The sequence below is a fragment of the Eurytemora carolleeae genome, unplaced genomic scaffold, assembly GCF_000591075.1.
Source record: "Eurytemora carolleeae unplaced genomic scaffold, Eaff_2.0 scaffold636, whole genome shotgun sequence".
NCBI classification, from domain to species: Eukaryota; Metazoa; Arthropoda; class Copepoda; order Calanoida; family Temoridae; genus Eurytemora; species Eurytemora carolleeae.
In genome coordinates, this window is record NW_019396671.1 from 22365 (window position 1) to 35574 (window position 13210).

At 33.2% G+C, this 13210-nt stretch overlaps 2 protein-coding genes across 2 annotated transcripts in view; both read right to left on the minus strand.

The window, feature by feature from the left end:
* Positions 1-297: 297 nt before the first annotated feature.
* LOC111707187 (epsin-1-like) lies at positions 298-1799 on the minus strand. The gene is made up of 2 exons (XM_023480242.1): positions 1769-1799; positions 298-635 (listed from the first exon to the last, which is right to left on the minus strand). Exons 1-2 carry the CDS (start codon positions 1797-1799, stop codon positions 298-300), a joined length of 369 nt encoding a protein of 122 aa, XP_023336010.1.
* A 2087-nt stretch (positions 1800-3886) lies between these two features.
* LOC111707188 (rho GTPase-activating protein 100F) overlaps positions 3887-13210 on the minus strand; it is a 41470-nt gene continuing 32146 nt past the window's right edge. Inside the window, exons 20-25 of the mRNA XM_023480243.1 lie at positions 13134-13175; positions 12262-12362; positions 10653-10772; positions 8447-8607; positions 7394-7523; positions 3887-4379 (exon numbers count right to left, since the gene is read on the minus strand). Of these exons, the coding sequence (XP_023336011.1) occupies positions 4294-4379; positions 7394-7523; positions 8447-8607; positions 10653-10772; positions 12262-12362; positions 13134-13175 (640 nt within the window). The 3' untranslated portion in view covers positions 3887-4293. The remainder of the gene's footprint in view (positions 4380-7393; positions 7524-8446; positions 8608-10652; positions 10773-12261; positions 12363-13133; positions 13176-13210) is intronic.

The following is a 13210-nucleotide window of genomic DNA, read 5'->3' on the forward strand; positions in this document are numbered from 1 at the left end:
ACTTGACGGGCGCAACTATTTCATACTTTTTCTATTTGATCAAGCTATAGAATTTATAGTTTAAAATATCGATGGTCGTCTACAACTGGGGTTTTAGTTTTTATTTAAGAAGAAATGGGCAAAACTCTCAACGATTTTTGCATGAGAGCTTTCAACCTTTGGAAGTTATCAAATCACTTATTAGGTAGATTGGGTCTGTTTACACTGCACAGTTGCTGTGCCTTATGTTCATCGGACTATTTAAAGTCATAACTTGTGTCTACATAAACGACTTCCTAATTCAGAGTTTTCCGGACTTCATAATTCAGAGTTTTCTGGACTTCCTAATCCAGAGTTTTCTGGACTTCCTAATACAGAGTTTTCTGGACTTCCTAATCCAGAGTTTTCGGGACTTTCTGATCCAGAGCTTTCTGGACTTCCTAATCCAGAGCTTACTGGACTTCCTAATCCGGAGCTTTCTGAACTTCCTAATCCAGAATTTTCTGGACTTCCTAATCCAGAGTTTTCTGGACTTCCTAATCCAGAGTTTTCTGGACTTCCTAATCCAGAGTTTTCTGGACTTCCTAATCCAGAGTTTTCCGGACTTCCTAATCCAGAGTTTTCTGGACTTCCTAATCCAGAGTTTTCCGGACTTCCTAATCCAGAGTTTTCTGGTTATCATTGAAAATACCGTGAAGATTGATACAATAATCCTCAAATGTCAAATTTAAATAAACTTCTCGTTTTAATAAAATCTTGTTTTCAACCATGTGACTCCTCTTATTGAAGAGTTTTTAGCAGAACAAAAATGGTTTTGAATTTTTAGTAAACTGGGGACCATAAAATGTAAGACTATAGTGAGGTAACATTAAAACAATCCTATGTGTAACTGATTTTGTTTTCATAGTACAGGGTTACCCACAAAGGATGAGACTTCAGAGACCACTTGTACGGAATTTAATTAGTGTATGTCTTTTCACTCAAGCTGTGCATTTGTTCTCCACACTTCAAACTCATTAACCAATACGTTTTAATGCAAAAAGACAGAAAGCCAAATTTTATCATTTTACACAAATACATCTGTAGTAGTTTTCAGTCGTCATTAAAGTCTTACCCTATGTGGGCAAAATCAACTTATTCAGTGAGATGGGTCCGTGGTGTGTCTTACAGTTATTGTTCTTTGGACTTCCACATCATATCCTTGGTCTAACTCCCTTACAGTTATTGTTCTTTGGGCTTCCACATCATATCCTTGGTCTAAATCCCTTACAGTTATTGTTCTTTGGACTTCCACATCATATCCTTGGTCTAAATCCCTTACAGTTATTGTTCTTTGGACTTCCACATCATATCCAAGGTCTAACTCCCTTACAGTTATTGTTCTTTGGACTTCCACAGCATATCCTTGGTCTAAATCCTTTAAAAGACTCTGCTGAAAATTGCAATATTCTTACTGACCCCTGAGAACCTAAGAACCTTGAAAACCCCAAGAATTCCAAAAAATTAAGATAGTGGGATGCCAAGAACTTTTTAACCCTAAAAATTATAAGGTTCCAAGAAAAACTCTGATAATCCTGAGTACCGGACCCCAAAAATGCCAAAAAAAAAACCTGAGAACCATGAGAACCCCTAGTTTGCTGAGAACCTGGAAAACCTTGAGATCATGAAACCCATGAATAACGTTGAAAGTTGAAACTCACAGAGAACCTGGTAAATTCTAAAAGCCCTGAGAAACTTGAGCACCTAAACAATCCGAACCTTTTTTGAAACGCTGAGAATCTTAAATTACCTAAGAACTCCAAGAGTTTCAAGACATACATAATTCCAAGAACTTTACGAGTGTCAAGTACTCCAAGCGTGTCAAGTACTCCAAGCGTGTCAAGTACTCCAAGCGTGTCCCAAAAACCTTTAAAAGAAAAAGAAGGACATCAGCAAAAGAACCCATAAGCCCCAAGAACTCCAGGTACCCTAGGAAACTATGGAAACCTTAGAACCAAAAAAAAACTCTAAATGATGTAGATTTCCTATGTAACATGTCTATATTGTGGTTTCTAACCATGAAGAAATTACATAAAGTTCTTATAAATAAATCTTAATTTTAAAATTGTGCAAATACTACTAAGATATGTAACAAGTCGAATCCATCACATGTATATTGTTAACAAGGCCAAAAGGCGAACAGAAAATTTCTAGAAATGTTCGAATAAAAACTAAACTTAAATAAAGTTTAAACAACAATGGAACTTAATTTTGAAGTTTTAAACTTTTTTTAAATTTTCTGAAATAAAATTGTTAAGAAAACAAATACAATTGTGTCTTGAATCAATATTTTTAGTATTTAATGTATACAGGGTGAGTCCTAACAATTGGCACACGGCATTTCAATAGTTTTAAAACACTGTCGGTCGGTAAAGACGACATCTAAAATTATTAAAAATTGAAATATTTGTTCAAGACTGATTGTGTGTGATTGCATTAGAAAATCCGATGATTAGCAGAATTAAGAATTTGTTTGCATTACAAAAACTTCAAATATAACAGAGAGCTTTTAGAGAGATAGGAAGAGTGAATTCTAAAATATCCTGGCAGTTTTAGAGCTGAAAATGATATGGATAAAACTATGACAATCTTTATGTAAATTATTAAAGGGTATCAGGCTAGCAGCATAACTTAAAATTTGTTAAATTTCATCTATTATTGGTCGTTGAGCCAAGATGGTTTCTAACTTTTAAAAACTAATTTTAAAATTTTTACATCCATGTTTCATCCAGGCTATTTGCACCCTTTTAAAGTTTTGTATCAACATCTTCCAAGAGAAGGTTGTAAACATAGATAGTTACTATTATAACTAGTAGTAAATACTAGTTTAGGGCACTGTGTGAAGGAATTATACTCCTAGACAATGTTTAATACTTCTTGTATCTTTAAACACCGATTCTTTATTTTCAAAAACTTCTGAAGATTTTAAACAAGAGCTGGAACTTTTGAATGCGTTGGAACTAAGCTACATGGCCAAATCGAACATTTTTGGTCTTCGGAGATTCGCACGAGTTTAATCCATTCCGTTCATTTAAAAGTTTCCAGCTCAGATTGCTTTCTGAGCGCTGAATGGATATTTCTAGATCCTTCTAATCCCAAAGCTTTGTTATTGTCTAGTCCAGCTTAGTAGGCACTACATATATGGAACCAAGCCAACCAGGAACTACATGGAACCAAGCCAACCAGGAACTTAAACGAAATTAGATACAGGGATACACACAAAAATGAGACTACGTCTACAGCACGGAAATTAATGTTTCATCTTATATTCTCAGTTTTCTACAGCTTTTATGTTGTTTCTTTCAAGGCAAAGGATAAAATTTAACTTTGAACTAATCTTTAATATAATGTTAGACCATTTTTATGTTTTTCATTCATGGTTTACCCTGTACATAATTTCTATAAGGTCCATATATTATGAGGACCGATGGCTCCAAAGTACCTGTAAATCCACAGGACTTATTGATCCAAATGAACTATTGTTTAAAAGGACTTATTGATCCATATGATCTAAAAAATCAAAGGACCTAAATGCGCAACAGTACCTTTTGCTCTATAGGTCTAATAGAAGACCAATCGATTCAAAGAACATGTAGCTCTAAAGTACATTTGTAGCTCCAATAAAATTTAGTTTAAAAGGACCTTAGCTCCAAAGAGATATAAATTAAAAGGAATGCTCCAGAGGAGATATAGATTCAAAGGACCTTAGCTCCAAAGGAGATTCAGATTCAAAGTACCTTAGCTCCAATGGATTAAGGATTAAGTCCATCAATCCAGCTCATTATCAGATGTTTTTCAATTAGGAAGCTTTTAGAATTTAGAATCTCTGTTTAGTGAGAAGCTTTGAAGATTTAGAAGCTCTTTGGATCCAGATGCTCCGTATATATTCTAAAGTTCTTTATATAAAACAGAAGCTCTTTATACACGCGCTGTATATACAAAACTCTATATATTCATGCAGTTTTCATAGATACAGAAGCTTCAGATGTTCAGTAGCTATTTAGAAAGATTCTGAGGCTGATACAGACATAAGCATCACTTGAAATATAGAATTTATGCATATTCAACACCGCTTTAGATTTAACAGGTGTTAAATCCAAAAGCTCTGTGAATTCAGCAGCTTTTCAGATACAGAAATTTTTAATACGCAGCAGATCTTTGGATACAAAAGCTCCATATTTTTAGCAGCTCTTTAGAAGCTCTGTATTCTAAGCAGCTCCGTAAATTGAGCAGCTGCTTGTTTGGTGATAAGGGAAGGAAGCTCTAGTATTTGTTTCACAGATTCTCTTGACTCTTTGGCCAGATCTCAATCAGATATTTGAGGATTTGTAGCTGCTGCACTATCCCTGGTTCTTCTTCATCTAGACACCCAGATCATTCAATATCAAGCTGTAAAGTTCTTACTTGAATTTTTAAAATAGGTTTTTTTGAAATCTTTTTGAGGCCTATTTTTTTATTTGACCAGCAGCAAACCTTCTCTGGGGTCATTTAAATTTGGACCCAACGTTTATTGGTTACAAACAATAAACAAGCATTCACGTCAAAAATATATATAATTAAGAATTATACATTTTACCAATTCCCAATTTTCTCTTTCCCGAATGACAGTTTCTCCCAATTTTCCCAATAATATCAATTCAGAATTAGACATTAGGCTAAGTTTGGTTACAGTAAAACCTTGTTGTTCAGATATGCAAGAATTTTTAATATTTAATATTTTAATGAATACATATGTAAAGGGTTACCCACAAGAATGAGACTGTAAAGACGATCTGAAAACTTCTGAAAATGATATGATCTCAAGGTTTAAAATAGGTCTTTCTGCCTTAAATATAGACTTTTATTGGCTTACTGAATGTCTTAGCAAAGAAAGAAACAAGTTTACAGTTGGATATCATAAATATAAGAAAACCTATCATACAGTCGTCTCTGAAGTACCATCTTTTATGGGAAACCCTGTACTATACATATTTTTGTAAGATTATCTTTGGTGTAAAGTTAACGGAGAAAAGATGGAAATAAATTGAAGTAAAACTATGTTAGCTTGTGCGGAGTTGAATCCAGTCTATAGTACATGTTTAGAATATTTCTATATTAAACTCAGATCTAGTTCCTCTTCTTCCGAGCTCTCCCTACTCTACACTCTGCTCTCTACAGATCTCCTTCCTAGCTCTCCCTACTTTACATTCTGCTCTCTACAGATCTCCTTCCTAGCTCTCCCTACTCTACACTCTGCCCTCTGCAGATCTCCTTCCTAGCTCTCCCTACTCTACACTCTGCTCTCTACAGATCTCCTTCCTAGCTCTCCCTTCTCTACACTCTGCTCTCTGCAGATCTCCTTCCTAGCTCTCCCTACTCTACACTCTGCTCTCTGCAGATCACCTTCCTAGCTCTCCCTACTCTACACTCTGCTCTCTACAGATCTCCTTCCTAGCTCTCCTTACTTTACATTCTGCTCTCTACAGATCTCCTTCCTAGCTCTCCCTACTCTACACTCTGCCCTCTACAGATCTCCTTCCTAGCTCTCCCTACTCTACACTCTGCTCTCTACAGATCTCCTTCCGAGCTCTCCCTACTCTACACTCTGCTCTCTACAGATCTCCTTCCTAGCTCTCCCTACTCTACATTCTGCTCTCTGTAGATCTCTTTTCTAGCTCTCCCTACTCTACACTCTGCTCTCTGCATATCTTTCAAACCTAGACTTAAATCTTACACCCAGATATTCTATATACATTGAACCTTCAATTTATTCACTACATTCTTATAACTTCTATATATATGTATAAATTAGGAGCACTTACAAAAAGATTCACAACAAAAGGTTTCCACCACAAAAAGTTTCCTAACCAAAATGTATCCTTTTCAAAACGTTTCAGCTCTATAATATGTATCGCCACAAAACGTTTCCTCACATAAAATTACCACCACAAAACTTGATATGACCTTCAACAAAATGTTTCTTTTATCACAATTCCTTTGCAAATTTTTTTTCTGTCATAAAATATCCTAAAACAAATAATGAACTTACATAGCTTGAGTAATTCACTAAGTACTAAAAATGTTTTCCATTTTTTCACTCACTTTCAGAGGTTTGTCGTTTCCCGTTTATATAAAATTAAATTTTCCAATTATCGTTTCCGATTGAAAAGTATTTTTTTTGAATCGTTAATTGTTGATATTGTAAAAATTGTTTTAATTAATTAATTAAATTGTTAACAAATAATCATGAAATTTATGAAATGTAGAGGAGACATTTTGTAACAAGAGACATTTTGTAACAAGAGACATTTTGTAACAAGAGACATTTTGTAACAAGAGACATTTTGTAACAAGAGACATTTAGTAACAAGAGACATTTTGTAACAAGAGACCTTTTGTAACAAGAGACATTTTATAACAAGAGACATTTTGTAACAAGAGACCTTATGCAACAAGAGACATTTTGTAACAAGAGACATTTTGTAACAAGAGACATTTTGTAACAAGAGACATTTTGTAACAAGAGACATTTTGTAACAAGAGACATTTTATAACAAGAGACATTTTGTAACAAGAGACATTAACAAGAGACATTTTGTAACAAGAGACATTTTGTAACAAGAGACATTTTGTAACAAGAGACATTTTGTAACAAGAGACATTTGGTAGCAGGAGAGAAGAAAACGATTTTTAACAGGAAATATTTTGTGGAGGAAACGTTTCGTAGCAAGAACTTTTTGTGTCAGGAGCCATTTTGTGGAGGAAATGTTTTGTAGCAGGTAAAGTTTTTCGGGGAAACGTTTTGCGGGAAAACGTTTTGTAAGTCGGTAGTTTTAATGTTGTTAAAGAATAAAAGAGTACATAGAAAAAAAATTTTCCTGGATAATTTTGAAAATTCATTTATGAACAATAAAAAATCTGCAGAAATTTCGTTTGATTTTATTTAAATTTTTAAAGATTATATTAAAAAACTCTTTAAATATAACCTTATCTTAAAAAAACGGGCCCGAACCCTCTCTACACTCTAAACTATACATAACGTTGAATAAATCCGAGAGACTTGGCTTATGCAGGAATAGCTCCAAAGAATGATACTCCAACTATAAACTGAAACTGTTTGAAACCATAAATGACAATAATAGACAAAACAAATACCGTCAAGTCGAGTCTGACGTCTCATATTTTGTGGAGTAACTCTGCATGACAGATCTTTTCTTGTTAACCTTAAGCTTACATGACCTATCTTCTCCCAAACACCAGACCATATGAAATAAAGTGAAATATTTCAGAAATATTACTTATCCTATAATCTATCGTCCAACTAAAAAAACTGTCTTCTTAAAATACTACACGACGTTCTCCTTGAAAAATTTAGGATTTATAATTGAATGAATTCCTAAAGAATCACTTGTATCCAACATAAGAACAGGAGCGAAACATATTGCTAGGTTGTGTGGATTCATCTTGTTTCTAGTTGCTTGACAGCTTACTCCGGCTAGATGATCCAGTAGCTGTACCAGGCAGTTCTAGTAGTACATGGATATAGTTAGTTCTAGTAGTACATGGATATAGTTAGTTCTAGTAGTGCATAGATATAGTTAGTTCTAGTAGTACATGGATATAGTTAGTTCTAGTAGTACATGGATATAGTTAGTTCTATTAGTACATGGATATAGATAGTTCTAGTAGTACATGGATAGAGTTAGTTCTAGTAGGACATGGATATAGTTAGTTCTATTAGTACATAGATATATTTTTTTTAGTAGGACATGGATATAGTTAGTTCTAGTAGTACATATATCTATTTTGTTTTAGTAGTATAGTACTAGTAGTATATGGATTTAAATGAGTACAAAGGATACAGATAATAGATTCCATAATTAGATGTTCACTGATCAAGTTAATCTCTATTTAATGTATTCCTGGCAACCTGATACATACACACATATATGTGCATTATACAAAGATATCATGTAATCTGTATACAAACCCTAACCTTATATTTACAATTAAGGAGACTGTAAGCTTAATTTCACAGACCCTTGTTGCTTGAGAAAACCTTGTGTTTATCTCTAAAATATTGTTCCAATTGCCTTTAAACTGGAGTGTAAGTTAGCTTACACTGTGAACTCACCACAGCTGAAGTGATATTTCTCTGAAATCCCGAGTATAATATCCAACGAGTTTTTCAAAAATTGTAATGTAAATATTTAATTTTCTTCGATTTTTAGAAAGTAAATATTAATATTTCTGAAATATAAAACAGCTTGTAAACAAGAAGTTCAGCAATTGCAGATAAACATGGATTATGTCCGTCATCTCTTGATAAATCAGAGATTATAAGGTCAGTATTGTGAATCAGACCAGCCAGTCTTCAAGCGGAAGGTCAAATAAGATTACTCCCACAGTCCCGTTAAGAACACAAGGTTTAAACTTGAACTCCACTTACTCTGTTAGCTTTTGGAAGACAGTCTAGAATTGAAAATACTAGTTTCGCATTTCCGTCTGGATCATTGGGAAGGAACACTCCTACAGCATCAACTAGCATTTGGTATAGGCAGGAGGAGAATACGGGTTCAGGTAGCTCACGGAGATATTCTTTCAGTAAACCTTAACAATTAGGGTTCAGGTTCAGGGTATGCAGGATACATCAACTGAATTCAAGGATCAGGGTACAAGATCTGGGGTGTGGATCAGGGTACGTGATTTGGGTTGGTTAAAATCTACGTACAAGATCGAGGTTCAGTCCACGTTTGCATGAACAGGGTTTAAAGGGACAGACCGGCTATGTAAGGTAATTAAACTGAGTATGCAGTGTTGTGGACAAATTCTTTAGGATTCATTTCTGACAAATAAAACTTTTTAAAGATCTGTAAATCCAGAGTTTGAGCGCAAATTTAACGTTCAAAATCGTACTTTTGGGTGAATACGTTTTCAGAATCGTTTTTTTAAATTATTAAATAACGACGACAAAAGATGTTAAAAAATTCTTCAGTAAACTAATTAGTTGTTTTGGAACAGGTTAAAAAAATAAAAAATAACTCTTATCATCGCAAAAAAGTAATCGTATTCAATAATTAGTTTCTATAATCTCTCTTTAATCACAAAGATTTTCTGCAGATTTTTTGGAATTTTAAATCAAAAAGACGACATTTGGCGAATTTGAAGAAATCTGCGAACAAATTCATAGAAAAAATAAAAATTCAATATGATTATGAAAAAGGAAATGATTAATTCTAACTTCGATTTATTGACAAAGGAATTGAGTTTTTGCCACAAACTCTGATTTCTAATTTCAACATCATTGAAACCCCATGTTGTAGACCTTTAATATTTCAAACTATGAATGCTGTTAGATCAAATAATGTAAGTTTGAAATATCAAAGGTGTACATCATCAGGTTGCAAAGATATAAGGATTACAAAAATTGAATTTGTGGCTAAGACTCAATTCCTTTCTTTTGATAAATATGTTCCTAAACATCTAATTAAAACCGATTCTGAAAAGGTACCCACACAAATTCATGATTTTGAACTTCAACTTTGCGCTCAAACTCAGTAATTATAGAGCGTGGAAACGTTTTATATTTCTCAAATGAATCCTAAAGAATTTGTCCACTGCATACTCAGTTTAACCATCTTACATAGCCGGTCTATCCCTTTAAAATCAGGGGACAAGATCAGGGCTTAGGATGAGGGTCGGGATCCGGGTTCAGAATTAGTATACGGGAGCTGGATTCATGATCCTGATCAGGGCAGCAGATCTTGGATAAAAATCAGAGTTGGATCTGGGTTCAGAATTAAGGTTCATGGGATCAGTACAAAGATCTTGAATTAAAATCAGAGTATAGGATCTGGGTTCAGAATTAAGGATCATGGGATCAGTACAAAGATCTTGAATTAAAATCAGAGTATAGAATTTTGGTTCAGTTTTAGGGTTTAGTCAAGGAGTAGGATACAGAATCAAAAGTTAGAGGTTAAATATAACATAGGAAAATAGGAAGAAAGAAAGGAAGAAAAGAAACGGGAAAAAGAGAGTAAGAAATGAAGAAAGAAAGAAAGAAAGAAAGAAAAGAATGAATAATACAATCATGAAAGCTTTCAGCCCGATATCCGGTTTAGCAGTTGTACTAAAAGGGTTGAATTGGCTAAGATTAGGCAAAAACTAAATCTTTTTCCTTCTATAAAGCTATTTTGTTCAAACTTGGGGAATTTTAATGCAAAAACAATAAAATTTAATATTAAGAAAAACATTCAGTAGAGAAAGACTGAGTTTCGCTGAAGAGAATTTATAAACTATATAATATATGTGTATTAACAATTTCGTCTAGAATAAACATGTTTTGAAACCATCTATACCAGAGCTGGGAACTTTTGTATTGAATACTCATAATCCCGATATCTTAATCTCGATATCTACTGTGAACACTTTTAATTTGAAGATCAATGCTGAATCTCTTCATTTAAGTTGTTCCTTCCCTGATCGGAGTTCCTTTCAACCACTGACTGGATACGATGCAGGATATCGAATAAAGATTAATTAATCTATAGAATAATAAAAACTAGATCAAGCATTGATCTCGATATCCACAATACAAGAGTTCACAGTTTAGATCATTTAACCCTTGGTTGACTTGATAACGGTTTGATACTTACTCGTGATCACGTTAATATCAGGAACGTTTTCAGAGCTCAGATCAACCGACTCCGGATCAAGTTCGAATGCGTCCCGGAGCATCTTTTTCTTAGTCTCCGAACCGCAGAGTCTGTACAAACCTGAACAATGCCATGAAGTAATAAATGAATATATTTTAAACCTCTATTAACTTCAGTTATCAGATATTAAGTTTTTAATTTCAAAGTAAATATTTAAATTTTAGTAATTTCTGGACCAGCAAAAAAATATACAGTAGTATTTATAAAAATCCCAACTCATTCTGTAAATTGCGATTTGTAATACAAAGATCATTGGGCCAGATCGATTTTTCAGTTTTTTTCAATTTCCGTTTATATCAAAAGATGCTTTCTGAACCACTGAACTAACGTCCATTTTACTAAACGCTAAAAAGCAAGTTTAACGACATTTTTTTCTGGCTTACATTAGTGATTTGATTAACACATAAAAGCTAAAAATCTGAATAAGTTTGAAAATAAAAAATCTTAAATCTTTTTTGAAACTGTTTTAAAGAAAACTTTTTAACTGGTAAACCCTTGATTTTAGAAGAAGTCAACGTTTCCATGTTTGGTAATTTATTAATGAATATATACTTACTTTACATTTAATGTATTCTGAATATTAAATTTCAAAAAATATAAGAAATATTTTTTATGCATTTTTATGCTAAAATTTTTTTTTCTAAGCAAAGATGAAGGCGGACGGGAAAAAGTGCTTCTTATACAAAGTAAATTTATATTCATTTATTCTAAAAACTTTGTTTTCTGTGCTTGAGGTCATTTTGTGCTGAAAACTTCTTCGTTTCCGTGGGAACCGGGACTACAGGAATTACAGGAGACAATTTCTCCGTATGCTTTTTAAGACTGCAGGATATTAAGACACTTTTCGAGAATTTTCTTCTCAATCTTAAAAAGACTGGGAGCACAATTTTAACTCAAAGTCGCGGTAAAGACAAAACTGAACCATCACTTTCAACAAAACTTTTTTAGTTATTTTCCCGTTAACAAACCTAGTCTTTCAGTTTTTTCAGAAATAATTTATTTTTAGAAAGTATCTCTACTTCAAACCTTTCGGAGAATCTGATAAATAGGAACATTATGATTCCTTTTAACCGGTTAAAATGATTCATAAGAATTTGTCAAGAGTTTTACGGATTTAAAGAATCGGAATATTTTACATCAAATCCGGCAAGGTTTACAAGGGCTATACAGGGATATGCAGGGGCTATACAGAGGTATACAGGGGCTGTACAAGGGTTTACAGGGGCTATACAGGGGTATACAGGGGCTATACAGGGGTATACAGGGGCTATACAGGGATACTTTAACGACGACCTGAAATTCAATAAATATGACGAAACAAAGATTTAATTTAGACATCTGAACAGAATATGATCTGGAAAAGACAAATAAGGCGTTTTATGCAATAGAATAAGGAGATCCAGCGAGCGTTAGTTTACAGTACTGTACAATACAAATTCAACTGTCGGGCCCGTATTAGTGCAAGAAGAACTAGTGAGAGTTTAAACAGTGTACATTGTACAGTGTTCAATACATATGTTCAACAAGTACAGTTTCTGTGGATCTTTACCTATTATATCCAATCCTCTCTTCTCTATCTCCAGGATAGAGCGCCGTAAGACCAGTGGAACCAGGAACCCGGAGTTTTCTTGCTCAAGTACACTTTCAAGACTGAAAAAAAAAACAGTAAAAGTTATTTTTAAACCAAACCATGATATTCATTAAAAATAAAAACTAGATATAAAACTGGCAAACCATGGTGAAAAATCAATATATTCAAATAGCATATATATAATAGGCATTTTCATTAGGGAAAACACAACGAGTTCTCCATTTCGGATGCTATCTACAATCTTTTGCGTTTTTCTTTTGACTTTCAATACACCGTTTTCTGATACAATCATTTTGCGGTTTTGGGTAATTTTTTCTGTCTTTACAACACATTTGAAATAAAACACAAATATTGAATAAATTAAATACGTGTGGTATGTCCAGAATGTAATATAGACAGAATAATTTGTAAAAATAAACAAAAAGAAAAGTTTATATTTAATATTATTATTATTATTTATTTTTATAACTCTACAGATCTTCAATGTAGATTGTTTTTTTTTTATAATAAGTTGGATTATGATAAAATAAACCTTTAACCTCCAAAGTTACGTAATTTTGTAATATATTTTTCTTCAGCCTCAGATTTCAAAAGCACATCAAAAACATGTTAATCTTAGCACAAACTCTAATTTTCTAATCTCTATATATTTGCCACCCGATTTTGTTAACCTTAAATATTTTAAACTCGAAATTCTGGGTGATTAAATAATCTAAGTTTAAAATATAAAAAATTCACACCATCAGGTTGAAAGAAAATTAGAATTAGAAAATTTGAGTTTGTGCAAAAACTCAATTCTTTTTTTCAGATTAAAAAAACATAAAAACTACCTGACTCCAAAAAGTTGTCCTGGCTGCAGAGTATTGGTGGATCTGAATATTTTAGTTATTCTCAAATATTCTAATTT